The sequence below is a fragment of the Haliotis rufescens genome, unplaced genomic scaffold (genome assembly GCF_023055435.1).
Source record: "Haliotis rufescens isolate VD_foot unplaced genomic scaffold, xgHalRufe1.0.p SCAF_47, whole genome shotgun sequence".
In the NCBI taxonomy this organism is placed as follows: Eukaryota; Metazoa; Mollusca; class Gastropoda; order Lepetellida; family Haliotidae; genus Haliotis; species Haliotis rufescens.
This window is the reverse complement of record NW_025964190.1, coordinates 75,248-92,019: the sequence shown is the minus strand read 5'-3', so window position 1 is coordinate 92,019 and position 16,772 is coordinate 75,248. Positions and strand designations below refer to the sequence as shown.

The following is a 16,772-nucleotide window of genomic DNA, read 5'->3' as shown; positions in this document are numbered from 1 at the left end:
CCGCTTTTAGCAATATTCCAGCAATATTACGGCGGGGGACACCAGAAATGGGCTTCACACATTGTACCCATGTCAGGAATCGAACCCGGGACTTCGGCGTGGTGAGCGAACGCTTTAACCACTAGGCTACCCGACCGCCCCCAAACAAACAAACAAACAATTAAACAGTACACATGCGTAGTTGATAAGATGCTGAGTTCCAGTCTTGATTCGATTGACAAGTCTTGAATGCAATGTGTTTGTGACAGGTGAGACAGGATACGCTCACCTTTTCGCGAGCACCTTGTGCCAACATTATCTGATAGTGATTCATAAACACATGTTCATGATGCAGTCGGAAACCTGCAGCTGACTCTGCTAGTGGCGGAATTGTCTGGTTGCCATGGTAGGTTGGTTGGTTTGTTGTTTTACGCCGCACTCAGCAATATTACAGCTATATGACGGCGGTCTGTAAATAATGGAGTCTGGACCAGACAATCCAGTGATTGATATCATGAGCATCGATCCACGTAATTGGGATTGATGACATGCATCAACCAAGTCAGCGAGCCTGACCACCCTATCCCGTTAGTCGCCTCTTACGACAAGCATAGTCGCCTTTCGGCAAGCATGGGTTGCTGAAGGCCTATTCTACCCGGATCTTTATGGGTCTGTTGCCATGGAAAGGGTTTTGTCGCTTTATTTATTCCACATATTTCTCTTTCACAATCGCTCACATATCCTTTATATCACAGTGTCAGTACAGAGACATAAGTCACTGTAGCTCACCTAATTTTTTCTGGAATATTAGATGGATAAGTAAAATATAACAGACATGATCGTTTGCCCTGAGTACTATTCACAGCCTACTGCAGTACCTAATGGTCAACGGCTGACGTTACAAATACCACAATGCTCAACAAAATATCAAACATGTTATTGTAAAATCACACATCATAATAATGATGTAATTTTAAAACACACGCAAATAATGATGGAGCAATGGGCGTTATTATATTTTTATTTTGACAGCCATGTTTAAAGTCGGATCAGAATTCTATGAGCAAATTTTCGAGATATCAATGGTTGCTGCAAAGTTCAAAGTGCTTTGTTTGTTTGTTGTTTAACGCAGAACTCAGCAATATTCCAGCCATATCACGGCGGCCTGTAAACAATCGAGTTCGGACCAGTCAATCCAGTGATTTGATCTCATGAGCATTGATCCAAGCAACTGGGATACGATGACAAGCATAAACCGAGGCAGGGGGCCTGACAACCCGATCCCGTAAGTCGCCTCTTACGACAAGCATAGTCGCCTCTTATAGCAAGCATGGGTTGCTGAAGACCTATTCTACCCCTGATTTTCACAGGTTCATAGTGATACATGCCCGGATGGACAAGCATGGGGCGGTATCACCTCCATTGACCTTGTAATTTTAGAGATTATGTGAAATATGCAGTACAACAAAAAAACCAATCCGTGAAGATCCGGGTAGAATTGGTCTTCAGCAACCCATGCTTGCCGTAAAAGGCGACTTTGTCGTAAGGGGCAACTAACGGGATCATGTAGTCATGCTCGCTGACTTGGTTGACAAACCTGGAAACACAATCGGGGCGAACCGAGATTCGAACTCACAATCATAGTTTCCTGGCGTGCCCAAGGGACGCAACTCTGCACAGCGAATAGCGGCGCCTTAGACGACCGGGCCACCCGTGTCCTCGGTTGAGGAAGACAGACAGGAAGTGTTGTGTGTAAGTGTTATCAGGACTGCTTTCTATGGGACCTTTGATCTCCGGATGACACTGTCTATATGCATAGATAGGTTTTTGCATATACAGCGATCTCACAAACGATAACTGATAACACACTTTATCTACTCTCCCGAAATAGAAACCCATAAGTAGATATCGTTTGTTGAGCATTATGTTTGTGTTGTAGACACCTATTGTAAAGCTTTGTAATACAATTAATCAAGGGGGCGGTCGGGTAGCCTAGTGGTTAAAGCGTTCGCTCGTCACGCCGAAGACCCAGGTTCGATTCCCGACATGGGTACAATGTGTGAAGCCCATTTCTGGTGTCCCCCGCCGTGATATTGCTGGAATATTGCTAAAAGCGGCGTAAAACTCACTCACTCACTCACTCAATTAATCAAGACTACATGATCTTCTTGACTGCGCATTGTTACACTGAAAACGTTACAAGTAGCAGATGAATCAGAACAATAGACGGCAGAACACTTTACTGTAATCAAGTGATTGACATCATGAGCATCGATCCACGCAATTGGGATACGATGACATGCATCACCAAGTCAGCGCACCTGACCACTCGATCCCGGTCTTTAGGTCTTCAGCAACCCATGCTTGACGTAAAAGGCGACTTTGCTTGTCGTAAGAGGCGACTAACGGGATCGGGTGGTCAGGCTCGCTGATTTGGTTGATGCATGTCATCGTATCCCAATTGCGTGGATCGATGCTCATGATGACAATCACTGGATTGTCTGGTCCAGACTCGACTTTTTACAGACCGCCGTCATATAGCTGTAATATTGCTGAGTGCGGCGTTAAACAATAAACAAACAAATATCTTCTCCTCACCGTTGGGGTAATCATGCAATACAACATGTCTCAGAAATATGGGAGTGGCGGTCAGCATTTCTACCATTGCATTGTTTATGAATTCACGACCCATTTTCAAATTTATATCAAAATGGATCATCATGACCATTCGTCATCACTCGCCCCTTTCCGTAACCTGCAAGAAGATTCGGCTAGTCTCGGAATAACACGAGTTGGTCACGAGTGCATGGAATTCGGGGGCAGCTATGCCCGCCCGGGCAGTTGTGTAGATTAGATACCAAGTTTGATCGTAATCTGACGTTGTTGTTGGCTTGAGGGTGAACAGCGGAGACACAGACAGCATGGCAGCGTTAGTCAATCCTGTACCTAAACCACGCAGACAGCCACCATTACCAGGTAAATATCTCAGCAGCAGTTCAATCACAGCGCAGATTAGGTACATTTGATACCAGTGAAAATCCGGGTTAGAATTGGTCTTCAGCAACCCATGCTTGTCCCAAAGTGCGACTAACGGGATCAGGTGGTCAGGCTCGCTGACTTGGTTGATGCATGTCAGTCACTAGATTGTCTGGTCCAGAATTGATTATTTACAGATCATTATATGGCTGGAATATTGCTGAATGCGGCGTTAAACAGAAAAAAAACCCAAAGGTACAGTTTGATTGTTTCCTTTTAAATGTCAAATCAATAATATCACCATTACGTATCAGATGTTTGTCTGTAATATGGCGGTCTGAAAAAAATAAATAAATAAAAAAAATATGGCGGTCTGTTATCGTTATGACAGGCCTAGTTAGATAAAACGCTACAGTCAACACAACACCTGATATCATTTACTCCTCGAAAGATAACAGACAAAATTAAACCCGGACGACTTGTGCTTTGGGTATATTCATTAATAGTGAGTATGGTTTTACGACGCTGTTGGCAATATTCCAGCAATATCACGGCGGGGGACACCGGAAATGGGCTTCACACATTGTACCCATGTCGGGAATCGACCCGGGTCTTTTGCGTGACGAGCGAACGCTTTAACCACTAGGCTACCCGCCCGCCCAATTCAATAATAGGATATTGTAATAGTGAAACGTCACCGTCTTACTTGGCGAAAACAGCAACAAAGTTTCGTAATGAACAGATTTTAACGATAGTCCTCGCCACTTGAAATAGACCCGTGAAGATCCGGATTAAAATTGGTCTTCAGCAACCCATGATTGCCGTAAGAGGTGACTATGATTGTCAAAAGAGGCGACTGACCGGTGGTCAGGCTCACTGACTTTTGTAATGCATGTCATCGTTTCCCAAATGCACAGATCAATACTCATTGCCAATCACTGAATTGTCTTGTCCAGACTCGATTATTTCCTGACCGCCGTCATATAGCTGGAATATTGTAGAATACGGCGATAAACAACAAACAAACACATTCTATCACTGAAGATTGTAAGGTGGTGAGGTGAAACGTCGCGTCCAAGATTATTGCACTTATATAGTGACGTGCATGCACGTGTATGTGTGTGTGGCTGCTTGTACTAGTCCGGACTGATGCCGATTTATAGTGCTAGCTCACTGAAATACCATCCCGCAGTTTAACATGAGTACCCCACTCAGACACAGTATACTGACTCCGAGCCGACCAGTCCTTGTTTTAGCCCCTTTATGTTGAGCGCCAGGCAGGGTAACAACAAGTACCATCTTTAAACGTCTTTTGGTATGACGCGGCTGGGGATCGAACCCCGCTCTCCGGGTGGACGCTCTACCATTAGACCACGGAGGCGGTCTTGAAGATTATAAAGAACGTTGTGTATTTCTAAGTAAATGCAGAGAATTTCCATTCCAGTTTTTGAAGATAAATACATTTAGGATACTAGGTATTATTTATCTTATTTTACAGGCCAAAACGTCTTGAGACTTGTACTTTTGGGCAAAACAGGATCGGGAAAAAGTGCAACAGCAAACACAATTTTGAATGAAAATGTTTTCAAGTCGAGTTCATCGTTCCAGTCTGTGACAGAAGTAAGCCAATATGCCAACCGGGAGACCCTCGGCCTCGTCATCCAAGTTGTTGACACACCAGGGATGTTTGACACCAACATGGAAAGAGACGTCGTTGATAAGGAAATAAAGAAATGTATTGCCATCTCCGCTCCCGGGCCACACGCATTCTTATTAGTGATTTCCTTAACGCAGCGATTCACAGAAGAAGATAAAAAAGTCTTCGATGAAATTGATGATATATTTGGAGATCAAATGCACAAACATTTGATAATCGTCTTCACGAGAAAAGATGACCTTGGCGAGGGAGAATCTGTCAAGGAGTATCTTGAAACTGCTCCCGATACACTGAAGCACATACTGCGGAGTGTTGGTGGCGGCTATGTGTCCTTCAATAACAAAGGTACAGAAGAGGCTCGGGAAAAGGATGTTACTTTCCTCCTTCAGCGTATTCAGAAAATGGTTCAGAAGAACGGGGAACGCTTCTTTTCCTCCTCTATGTTTTGGCAAGCTGAAGAAATTATTCAATGTCGGATTCAAAGCTCAGTTGCTGTGATGAAAACGAAGGAAGAAGAGATGAGGAAGGAAATTAGGATAAAACTGAGAGAAGAAATGGAAAACAAGATCAGAGAAGAAAGGGAGTCTTATAGGGATCAACTAAAAGAAAACTTGAAACGGATAGAACATCTGAAGCTAGAGAAGGAAGATCTGAAGCGGGGGCCGAAGGACATACACGATAACCCGGCCGACCATCATGTATCCAGGAGAGACGAGAAAGTGTTGGAAGCGTTGGTGCAGAGGGAAATGGAGATCAAGTCAAAGAAGAACAAAATGGCTTCACAGTTACCGAACAGCTATGGTCGGGAGAGGGATTCACTTCTTCAGCAAATCAAAGATGCTGAGGAAGAACTCGCACATGTATTCACTGAAAGAAAAAAGGCTGAAGAAACAGTTGCGGAGGACCGGTATTTAACCCAGCTAGAGCTGAGAGCGCAGAATGTTAGAGAGGAGGAAAGAGAGAGTCTCCTGAAGGAAGATGTTTCCACACTTAGTAGATATAGAAAGGGAATCAAATTTGCTGGAACCCGATTTTTAAACTTATTCCGGCGAAAATAGCCTAGATACCAATGAAAACATTATGAAAACGTTAAATTTACTTCTTGTCATTCTTATCCAATGCTTTAACTTTGAGGTAATAAATTGGAAGATGTTTTTTTAGGAAAATACTTTCTGCTGTTGTGATATTCAGTTTGTCAGATCTAATGTCTTTGTTGGCCATGATGTGCTCTTTTATGTCCACGACACCTGAATCAACATCCTGGTTTGGTGGGGCATATGATGTTGCTTTAATGCCCTATTAGTTCCATTTGTAACATATTTCATATTATTATGCCTCAAAGTGAGATTGACCAATCAGAGAGCAGATCTACTGACCCCACATGAGCCCGTATACCGTCAGTAAAAATCTAAGATGGTTGATACTGACCTAATATGAGACCGTTTACAGTCAGTAACAGCCAACTTGGATTTTCAAACACCCACCTCTCATATTTCACATGGAAATTCTGGTACTGAAATTCGTTATTTGACACTTTTTTTGTGTTTTACTATCATTAATTGTGATGTGCAAGGACATTAATCTGTGTTTTAGATCACGTTCGTGACTTTATTGATAAAAATTATCGTTAAAATTTTCAACAAGGTTTGGCCTCTAAGGTTTGAAGAGTAGGCTCCCTTTGACCCTTAACGTCCATGTACGGATAGTGTCAAGTTTTCATTTTGACATGACACGTGTGATATGGATACCAGATAGTGTAAACTTTTCGGCATAATAAATTCGTTATGGTGTCTTCAGTTGCCGTATACAGTGTCATATTAGGTTAGACACGGTATATGCCGAAAAGTTGTCGACACACCAGAGATGTTTGACACCAACATGGAAAGAGACATCGTTGATAAGGAAATAAAGAAATGTATTGCCATCTCCACTCCCGGGCCACACGCATTCTTATTAGTGATTTCCTTAACGCAGCGATTCACAGAAGAAGATAAAAAAGTCTTCGATGAAATTGATGATATATTTGGAGATCAAATGCACAAATATTTGATAATCGTCTTCATCAGAAAAGATGACCTTGGCGAGGGAGAATCTGTCAAGGAGTATCTTGAAAATGCTCCCGATACACTGAAGCACATACTGCGGAGTGTTGGTGGCGGCTATGTGTCCTTCAATAACAAAGGTGGAGAAGAGGCTCGGGAAAAGGATGTTACTTTCCTCCTTCAGCGTATTCAGGAAATGGTACAGAAGTCGGGGAAAGTTTCTTTTCTTCCTCTATGTTTTTGCAAGCTGAAGAAATTATGCAATGTCGGATTCAAAGCGCAGTTGCTGTGATGAAAACGAAGGAAGAAGAGATGAGGAAGGAAATTAGGATAAAACTGAGAGAAGAAATGGAAAACAAGATCAGAGAAGAAAAGGAGTCTTATAGGGATCAACTAAAAGAAAACTTGAAACAGATAGAACATCTGAAGCTAGAGAAGGAAGATCTGAAGCGGCAGCCGAAGGACATACACGATAATCCGGCCGACCATCATGTATCCAGGAGAGACGAGAAAGTGTTGGAAGCGTTGGTGCAGAGGGAAATGGAGATCAAGTCAAAGAAGAACAAATTGGCTTCACAGTTACCGAACAGCTATGGTCGGGAGAGGGATTCACTTCTTCAGCAAATCAAAGATGCTGAGGAAGAACTCGCACATGTACTGACTGAAAGAAAAAAGGTTGAATAAACAGTAGCGGAGGACCGGTATTTAACCCAGCTGGAGCTGAGAGCGCAGAATGTTAGAGAGGAGGAAAGAGAGAGTCTCCTAAAGGAAGATGTTTCCACACTTAGTAGATATAGAAAAGGAATCAAATTTGCTGGAACCCGATTTTTAAACTTATTCCGGCGAAAATAGCCTAGATACCAATGAAAACATTATGAAAACGTTAAATTTACTTCTTGTCATTCTTATCCAATGCTTTAACTTTGAGGTAATAAATTGGTAGATGTTTTTTTAGGAAAATACTTTCTGCTGTTGTGATATTCAGTTTGTCAGATCTAATGTCTTTGTTGGCCATGATGTGCTCTTTTATGTCCACGACACCTGAATCAACATCCTGGTTTGGTGTGGCATATGATGTTGCTTTAATGCCCTATTAGTTCCATTTGTAACATATTTCATATTAGTATGCCTCAAAGTGAGATTGACCAATCAGAGAGCAGATCTACCGACCCCACATGAGCCCGTATACCGTCAGTAAAAATCCAAGATGGTTGATACTGACCTAATATGAGACCGTTTACCGTCAGTAACAGCCATCTTGGATTTTCAAACACCCACCTCTCATATTTCACATGGAAATTCTGGTACTGAAATTCGTTATTTGACACTTTTTTTGTGTTTTACTATCATAAATTGTGATGTGCAAGGACATTAATCTGTGTTTTAGATCACGTTCGTGACTTTATTGATAAAGATTATCGTTAAAATTTTCTACAAGGTTTGGCCTCTAAGGTTTGAAGAGTAGGCTCCCTTTGACCCTTTAACGTCCATGTACGGTTAGTGTCAAGTTTTCATTTTGACATGACACGTGTGATATGGATACCAGATAGTGTAAACTTTTCGGCATAATAAATTCGTTATGGTGTCTTCAGTTGCCGTATACGGTGTCATATTACGTTAGACACCGTATATGCCGAAAAGTTGTCGACACACCAGGGATGTTTGACACCAACATGGAAAGAGACGTCGTTGATAAGGAAATAAAGAAATGTATTGCCATCTCCGCTCCCGGGCCACACGCATTCTTATTAGTGATTTCCTTAACGCAGCGATTCACAGAAGGAGATAAAAAGGTCTTCGATGAAATTGATGATATATTTGGAGATCAAATGCACAAATATTTGATAATCGTCTTCACGAGAAAAGATGACCTTGGCGAGGGAGAATCTGTCAAGGAGTATCTTGAAACTGCTCCCGATACACTGAAGCACATACTGCGGAGTGTTGGTGGCGGCTATGTGTCCATTGAACAAAGGTGGAGAAGAGGCTCGGGAAAAGGATGTTACTTTCCTCCTGTGTATTCAGGAAATGGTACAGAAGAACAGGGAAAGTTTCTTTTCTTCCTCTTTGTTTTTGCAAGCTGAAGAAATTATGCAACGTCGGATTCAAAGCACAGTTGCTGTGATGAAAACGAAGGAAGAAGAGATGAGGAAGGAAATTAGGATAAAACTGAGAGAAGAAATGGAAAACAAGATCAGAGAAGAAAGGGAGTCTTATAGGGATCAACTAAAAGAAAACTTGAAACAGATAGAACATCTGAAGCTAGAGATGGAAGATCTGAAGCGGCAGCCGAAGGACATACACGATAACCCGGCAGACCATCATGTATCCAGGAGAGACAACGAGAAAGTGTTGGAAGCATTGGTGCAGAGGGGAATGGAGATCAAGTCAAAGAAGTACAAAATGGCTTCACAGTTACGCAATAGCCATGGTCGGAGAGGGATTCACTTCTTCAGCAAATCAAAGATGCTGAGGAAGAACTCGCACATGTATTGACTGAAAGAAAAAAGGTTGAAGAAACAGTAGCGGAAGACAGGTATTTAACCCAGTTGGAGGTGAGAGTGCAGATTGTTAGAGAGGAGGAAAGAGAGAGTCTCCTGAAGGAAGATGTTTCCACACTTGGTAGATATGGAAATGGAATCAAAACTGCTTGAAACCGATTTTTAAACTTATTCCGGCGAAAATAGCATAGATACCAATGAAAACATTATGAAAACGTTTAATTTACTTCTTCTTGTTCTTATCCAATGCTTTAACTTTGAGGTAATAGATTGGAAGATGATTTTTTTAGGAAAATACTTACTGCTGTTGTCATATTCAGTTTGTCAGATCTAATGTCTTTGTTGGCCATGATGTGCTCTTTTATGTCCACGACACCTAATTCAACATCCTGGTTTGGTTCGGCACATGATCTTGCTTTTGTAACAGTGCTAAAATTGCTATATTTTATTCAACTTTTTGTGAAATTCGCCTTCAATTTATAAGTTGTCGGTTAACCATTTAAGACCTGTCAGTACATACTAGCAATAAGAAATTGTATAACAACATCTGGCACTTCAGATCTACGCTGCCACAAACAGGTCGGTGGGCGAAACTTTAATTAGATCTTGAATAACAACTGGTAGTGGTCAGCGCGTTCGGCACTTGCCAGTGTACCGTTATCAGCTATTTAGCGGCAACTGACCAAACTAGAAAATTGAAAACGCGAAACCAAAACATGAGCTGAGTGATTCTATCGGCATTTATAATCTTCTATTACTCAACTCTCCAAACTGACCGTCTGCTTTGGCTATTAACAGCCCAAAACCATTATACAAAATTGTATAACATGTCCAGTCTTTATTAGTCCAAAGTCTCAAATTTCAAACTGGACATGCACATGTAGACTTGCCTTCAGATTAACAAAGGAGGTCTCAGGTATAAATATAGGGGGAAATCGACTGTTAGTCATTCCTGCTTTGCCTGAGAACCTCTCTCTGTTTGTCTTTGAAGGTAAGTCGCTTTTACTTGTTACTTTGCCATTTAGGTTGAACTTTGCTTAAAATTGTCTTTTAAACTTGTCTTTAATTTTGTATGAATATCTTGCTTGAACAATGAACTTATACTCTATGTATTCGAAATGCCGTTCGAATCTAAGCTGCATATCATTCAAGTTTTTCTGACACAAATTAACTACAGTAATTTATATGCGTGCGTCTCATGTAGAAATATTACTATTCCACAATCAGCGTTCGTATCCCACATGTTTATTTATCGGGTTAAAACTACTAGGCAAATGATTATTAATCACAGATGTTGTGGATACTTCATAATTATCATGTTTCAATGTGAATAGAGTGCATTATAATAATGTATGAATTATTTGTCCGTGTATCGGTAGGACCAGTATCCATATGTGTGTCGTGTTATTTACCTTATTGTACGCTGTATCGTTAGTAGAGTGGTTTTATAATGCAACAACGTTAAATGTGTCAATATGCATTAACATTATCCAGTTACTCGATATCATTTACGTTATGTATATTTGTTTGCGTTCTTATGCCTGATAAATACGGTTCTAGAATATAACCTATATCCGATGTTCATGCATCAAATATATTCTTTATATACAAAACCAGATCAGTGCAAGCACAGCAAAGTATATTATTCTTATCTGTAGCCCAAAATATATTTCTTATTAGGTAACTACTTTGTGAGGGCATATCACTAGACTACAATACTTGAACGTAACTTTTTGTTCTAGATAAATGCACGCAAATTAAGCAATGCCTAATGAATTTATGTTTTCCAAATGATGCATATTATTTCCATTCGGTAAGATGAATGGACGATGAGTAGAATATCTCAGATACTATACTTTAAGCATGATTTGGACGCTACAGATAACGTAGTAGTTTTATGTTGTAGAATAGTTATAATGAAACAGGCTTTCCTAACGCAGTGTTTATATCCATTTCTAAATTACAGTTCACAAGCAATTTCTCTGTTTTAGCGAAATCTCCAATAAGGTCCATAAACATTCACAATAGAATATATGTTCACTAATAATCAGTTTTAATTCATATATATTTCAAGTTTCAAACAAGGTATTCAGTCTGTGTGATTTGTATAAGCTCGGCCCGCATAGCGCGGCATGCACAGGCGGCACCTCTCATTGTTACATAACGGCGCAATCACCAGCGCTCGGCAGTGACGGCACGTACCGTATTTAACCATTTTGCGCATAGCTGTTTTCAGAATTTAGTATAGTGTATTCAGTCATTGAATGCGGGTCCCATTATTATTTACCGTATTAAATCTTGTATTCACTATTTAACTCTGAAGTGTACATCTGAATCAGCTATAGTTCATGACGTCACATGTACCGTATTTAACGTAGAATAAGTTATTAGACATGTCATTGTTCAAGAAAGGTGTTGTTATAATCTTTCATATGAATGCTTTTTGTGAACTTTGTTCAGATGTAATTTATGAGTACCTTAAATATATATCAAACATTATGAGTAATTATCAATGAGTAATTTAATGTGAGTTGATTATAATGTCTGCATTATATCAAATGTTTACTGCTATGATATAAATAAATATCCAATGAGTAGAGCTTACACTTTACACTTTGTTATTATTTTACAAATGGTATTTTTAATTATAAATGTGTTACGTAATCTTATCAATGTTATATTAGGCTGTAACTTGAATAGGTACTGAGACGTCTCTGAAGTTAATGCATTGTTCTCAAAGTGAAATCACATAACAAGCAATTGTTTATTAACTCATGCCTACTATTATATAACAACGAATATCTTAACAGTTTTTGTATTACTGCTTAATTATTTGTCTGATTATGTCTTTGTGTTTGGTGATGATGAAGATTGTCTGATTATGTCTATATGCTTGATGATGATGAAAACATTTAATAAAGAATTCCTGCTTTGCCTGAGAACCTCTCTCTGTTTGTCTTTGAAGGTGTGTTGATCCCGTGGCTAATTCCCCGAACGTCATTCTAGGTTTTGATCAGTTTTTGTGTAAAAACTAACTCTGTTTCACTTTTAATGCCCTATTAGTTCCATTTGTAACATATTTCATATTATTATGCCTCAAAGTGAGATTGACCAATCATCATGACCATTCGTCACCACTCGCCCCTTTCCGTTACCTGCAAGAAGATTCGGCTTGTCCCGGAATAACACGAGTTGGTCACGAATGCATCCATTCGTCACCACTAGGCCCTTTCCGTAACCTGCAAGAATATTTGGCTTGTCTCGGAATAACACGAGTTGGTCACGAATGATTCTATGGCAGTTGTGTAGATTAGATACTAAGTTTGATCGTAATCTGACGTTGCTGTTGGCTTGAGGGTGAACAGCGGAGACACAGACAGCATGGCAGCGTTAGTCAACCCTGTACCTAAACCACGCAGACAGCCACCATTACCAGGTAAATATCTCAGCAGCAGTTCAATCACAGCGCAGATTAGGTACAATTTGATACCAGTGAAAATCCAGGTTAGAATTGGTCTTCGGGAACCCATGCTTGTCCTAAAGTGCAACTAACGGGATCAGGTGGTCAGGCTCGCTGACTTGGTTGATGCATGTCAGTCACTAGATTGTCTGGTCCAGAATTGATTATTTACAGATCATTATATGACTGGAATATTGCTGAATGCGGCGTTACACAACGAAGAAACAAAGGTACAGTTTGATTGTTTCCTTTTAAATGTAAAATTAATAATATCACCATTACGTATGAGTTGTTTGTCTGTAATATGGCGGTCTCTTATCGTTAAGCCAGGCCTAGTTAGATAAAACACTACAGACAACACAACACCTTATGTCATTTACTCCTCGAAAGATAACAGACAAAATTAAACCCGGACGACTTGTGCTTTGGGTATATTCATTAATAGTGAGTATGGTTTTACGCCGCTGTTGGCAATATTCCAGCAATATCACGGCCGGTGATACCAGAAATGGGCTTCACACATTGTACCCATGTCGGGAATCGAACCCGGATCTTTGGCGTGACGAGCGAACGCTTTAACCACTAGGCTACCCGACCGCCCTATTCAATAAGAGGATATTGTAATAGTGAAACGTCACCGTCTTACTTTGCTAAAACAGAAACAAAGTTTCGTAATAAACAGATACTATCGATAGTCCTCGCCACTTGAAATAGACCCGTGAAGATCCGGATTAAAATAGGTCTTCAGCCCATGATTGCCGTAAGAGGTGACTATGATTGTCATAAGAGGCGACTGACTGGTGGTCAGGCTCGCTGACTTGGGTAATGCATGTCATCGTTTCCCAAATGCACAGATCAATACTCATTGCCAATCACTTGATTGTCTTGTCCAGACTCGATTATTTCCAGACCGCCGTCATATAGCTGGAATATTGCTGAGTACGGCGATAAACAACAAACAAACACATTCTATCATTGAAGATTATAAGGTGGTGAGGTGAAACGTCGCGTCCAAGATTATTGCACTTATATAGTGACGTGCTTTCACGTGTATGTTTGTGTGTGGCTGCTTGTACTAGTCCGGACTGATGCCGATTTATAGTGCTAGCTCACTGAGATACCATACAGCAGTTTAACATTGATACCCCACTCAGACACAGTATACTGACTCCGAGCCGACCAGTCCTTGTTTTAGCCCCTTAATGTCGAGCGACAGGCAAGGTAACAACAAGTACCATCTTTTAACGTCTTTTGGTATGACGCGGCTGGGGATTGAACCCCGGGCCTTCCGCTCTCCGGGCGGACGCTCTACCATTAGACCACGGAGGCGGTCTTAAAGATTATAAAGTAGGTTGTGTATTTCTTAGTAAATGCTGAGAATTTCCATTCCAGTTTTTGAAGGTAAATACTTTTAGGATACTAGGTATTATTTATCTTATTTTACAAGCCAAAACGTCTTGAGACTTGTACTTTTGGGCAAAACAGGATCGGGAAAAAGTGCAACAGCAAACACAATTTTGAATGAAAATGTTTTCAAGTCGAGTTCATCGTTCCAGACTGTGACAGAAGTAAGCCAATATGCCTACCGGGAGACCTTCGGCCTCGTCATCCAAGTTGTCGACACACCAGGGATGTTTGACACCAACATGGAAAGAGACGTCGTTGATAAGGAAATAAAGAAATGTATTGCCATCTCCGCTCCCGGGCCACACGCATTCTTATTGGTGATTTCCTTAACGCAGCGATTCACAGAAGAAGATAAAAAAGTCTTCGATGAAATTGATGATATATTTGGAGATCAAATGCACAAATATTTGATAATCGTCTTCACGAGAAAAGATGACCTTGGCGAGGGAGAATCTGTCAAGGAGTATCTTGAAACTGCTCCCGATACACTGAAGCACATACTGCGGAGTGTTGGTGGCGGCTATGTGTCCTTCAATAACAAAGGTACAGAAGAGGCTCGGGAAAAGGATGTTACTTTCCTCCTTCAGCGTATTCAGAAAATGGTTCAGAAGAACGGGGAACGCTTCTTTTCCTCCTCTATGTTTTGGCAAGCTGAAGAAATTATTCAATGTCGGATTCAAAGCTCAGTTGCTGTGATGAAAATGAAGGAAGAAGAGATGAGGAAGGAAATTAGGATAAAACTGAGAGAAGAAATGGAAAACAAGATCAGAGAAGAAAGGGAGTCTTATAGGGATCAACTAAAAGAAAACTTGAAACGGATAGAACATCTGAAGCTAGAGAAGGAAGATCTGAAGCGGGGGCCGAAGGACATACACGATAACCCGGCCGACCATCATGTATCCAGGAGAGACGAGAAAGTGTTGGAAGCGTTGGTGCAGAGGGAAATGGAGATCAAGTCAAAGAAGAACAAAATGGCTTCACAGTTACCGAACAGCTATGGTCGGGAGAGGGATTCACTTCTTCAGCAAATCAAAGATGCTGAGGAAGAACTCGCACATGTATTCACTGAAAGAAAAAAGGCTGAAGAAACAGTTGCGGAGGACCGGTATTTAACCCAGCTAGAGCTGAGAGCGCAGAATGTTAGAGAGGAGGAAAGAGAGAGTCTCCTAAAGGAAGATGTTTCCACACTTAGTAGATATAGAAAGGGAATCAAATTTGCTGGAACCCGATTTTTAAACTTATTCCGGCGAAAATAGCCTAGATACCAATGAAAACATTATGAAAACGTTAAATTTACTTCTTGTCATTCTTATCCAATGCTTTAACTTTGAGGTAATAAATTGGAAGATGTTTTTTTAGGAAAATACTTTCTGCTGTTGTGATATTCAGTTTGTCAGATCTAATGTCTTTGTTGGCCATGATGTGCTCTTTTATGTCCACGACACATGAATCAACATCCTGGTTTGGTGGGGCATATGATGTTGCTTTAATGCCCTATTAGTTCCATTTGTAACATATTTCATATTATTATGCCTCAAAGTGAGATTGACCAATCAGAGAGCAGATCTACTGACCCCACATGAGCCCGTATACCGTCAGTAAAAATCTAAGATGGTTGATACTGACCTAATATGAGACCGTTTACAGTCAGTAACAGCCAACTTGGATTTTCAAACACCCACCTCTCATATTTCACATGGAAATTCTGGTACTGAAATTCGTTATTTGACACTTTTTTTGTGTTTTACTATCATTAATTGTGATGTGCAAGGACATTAATCTGTGTTTTAGATCACGTTCGTGACTTTATTGATAAAAATTATCGTTAAAATTTTCAACAAGGTTTGGCCTCTAAGGTTTGAAGAGTAGGCTCCCTTTGACCCTTAACGTCCATGTACGGATAGTGTCAAGTTTTCATTTTGACATGACACGTGTGATATGGATACCAGATAGTGTAAACTTTTCGGCATAATAAATTCGTTATGGTGTCTTCAGTTGCCGTATACAGTGTCATATTAGGTTAGACACGGTATATGCCGAAAAGTTGTCGACACACCAGAGATGTTTGACACCAACATGGAAAGAGACATCGTTGATAAGGAAATAAAGAAATGTATTGCCATCTCCACTCCCGGGCCACACGCATTCTTATTAGTGATTTCCTTAACGCAGCGATTCACAGAAGAAGATAAAAAAGTCTTCGATGAAATTGATGATATATTTGGAGATCAAATGCACAAATATTTGATAATCGTCTTCATCAGAAAAGATGACCTTGGCGAGGGAGAATCTGTCAAGGAGTATCTTGAAAATGCTCCCGATACACTGAAGCACATACTGCGGAGTGTTGGTGGCGGCTATGTGTCCTTCAATAACAAAGGTGGAGAAGAGGCTCGGGAAAAGGATGTTACTTTCCTCCTTCAGCGTATTCAGGAAATGGTACAGAAGTCGGGGAAAGTTTCTTTTCTTCCTCTATGTTTTTGCAAGCTGAAGAAATTATGCAATGTTGGATTCAAAGCGCAGTTGCTGTGATGAAAACGAAGGAAGAAGAGATGAGGAAGGAAATTAGGATAAAACTGAGAGAAGAAATGGAAAACAAGATCAGAGAAGAAAAGGAGTCTTATAGGGATCAACTAAAAGAAAACTTGAAACAGATAGAACATCTGAAGCTAGAGAAGGAAGATCTGAAGCGGCAGCCGAAGGACATACACGATAATCCGGCCGACCATCATGTATCCAGGAGAGACGAG

General features: G+C 40.6%; 4 protein-coding genes across 4 annotated transcripts; all 4 read left to right on the top strand.

Moving 5' to 3' along the window:
- Positions 1-2,766: 2,766 nt before the first annotated feature.
- Positions 2,767-5,778, top strand: LOC124110882 (GTPase IMAP family member 7-like). The gene is made up of 2 exons (XM_046470349.2): positions 2,767-2,955; positions 4,454-5,778. The coding sequence occupies exons 1-2, from the start codon at positions 2,901-2,903 to the stop codon at positions 5,668-5,670; spliced, it is 1,272 nt and encodes a 423-aa protein (XP_046326305.2). The 5' UTR covers positions 2,767-2,900; the 3' UTR covers positions 5,671-5,778.
- Positions 5,779-6,490: 712 nt separating this feature from the next.
- Positions 6,491-6,946, top strand: LOC125372744 (GTPase IMAP family member 9-like). Its single transcript, XM_048383313.1, has one exon. It carries the CDS (start codon positions 6,491-6,493, stop codon positions 6,944-6,946), a length of 456 nt encoding a protein of 151 aa, XP_048239270.1.
- A 5,527-nt stretch (positions 6,947-12,473) lies between these two features.
- Positions 12,474-15,386, top strand: LOC124110871 (GTPase IMAP family member 7-like). Its single transcript, XM_046470338.2, has 2 exons — positions 12,474-12,591; positions 14,062-15,386. The coding sequence occupies exons 1-2, from the start codon at positions 12,537-12,539 to the stop codon at positions 15,276-15,278; spliced, it is 1,272 nt and encodes a 423-aa protein (XP_046326294.2). The 5' UTR covers positions 12,474-12,536; the 3' UTR covers positions 15,279-15,386.
- Positions 15,387-16,098: 712 nt separating this feature from the next.
- On the top strand, positions 16,099-16,554 carry LOC124110868 (GTPase IMAP family member 9-like). Its single transcript, XM_046470334.2, has one exon. It carries the CDS (start codon positions 16,099-16,101, stop codon positions 16,552-16,554), a length of 456 nt encoding a protein of 151 aa, XP_046326290.2.
- The last annotated feature ends 218 nt before the right edge of the window (positions 16,555-16,772 follow it).

Excerpts from the sequence above, each read along its gene's own strand:
- LOC124110882 (XM_046470349.2), top strand. The coding sequence starts at position 2,901 with ATGGCAGCGTTAGTCAATCCTGTACCTAAACCACGCAGACAGCCACCA. Across the intron at positions 2,956-4,453 it reads CAGACAGCCACCATTACCAG|GCCAAAACGTCTTGAGACTT; the intron begins GTAAATATCTCA and ends CTTATTTTACAG.
- LOC124110871 (XM_046470338.2), top strand. The coding sequence starts at position 12,537 with ATGGCAGCGTTAGTCAACCCTGTACCTAAACCACGCAGACAGCCACCA. Across the intron at positions 12,592-14,061 it reads CAGACAGCCACCATTACCAG|GCCAAAACGTCTTGAGACTT; the intron begins GTAAATATCTCA and ends CTTATTTTACAA.
- LOC124110868 (XM_046470334.2), top strand. The coding sequence starts at position 16,099 with ATGGAAAGAGACATCGTTGATAAGGAAATAAAGAAATGTATTGCCATC.
- LOC125372744 (XM_048383313.1), top strand. The coding sequence starts at position 6,491 with ATGGAAAGAGACATCGTTGATAAGGAAATAAAGAAATGTATTGCCATC.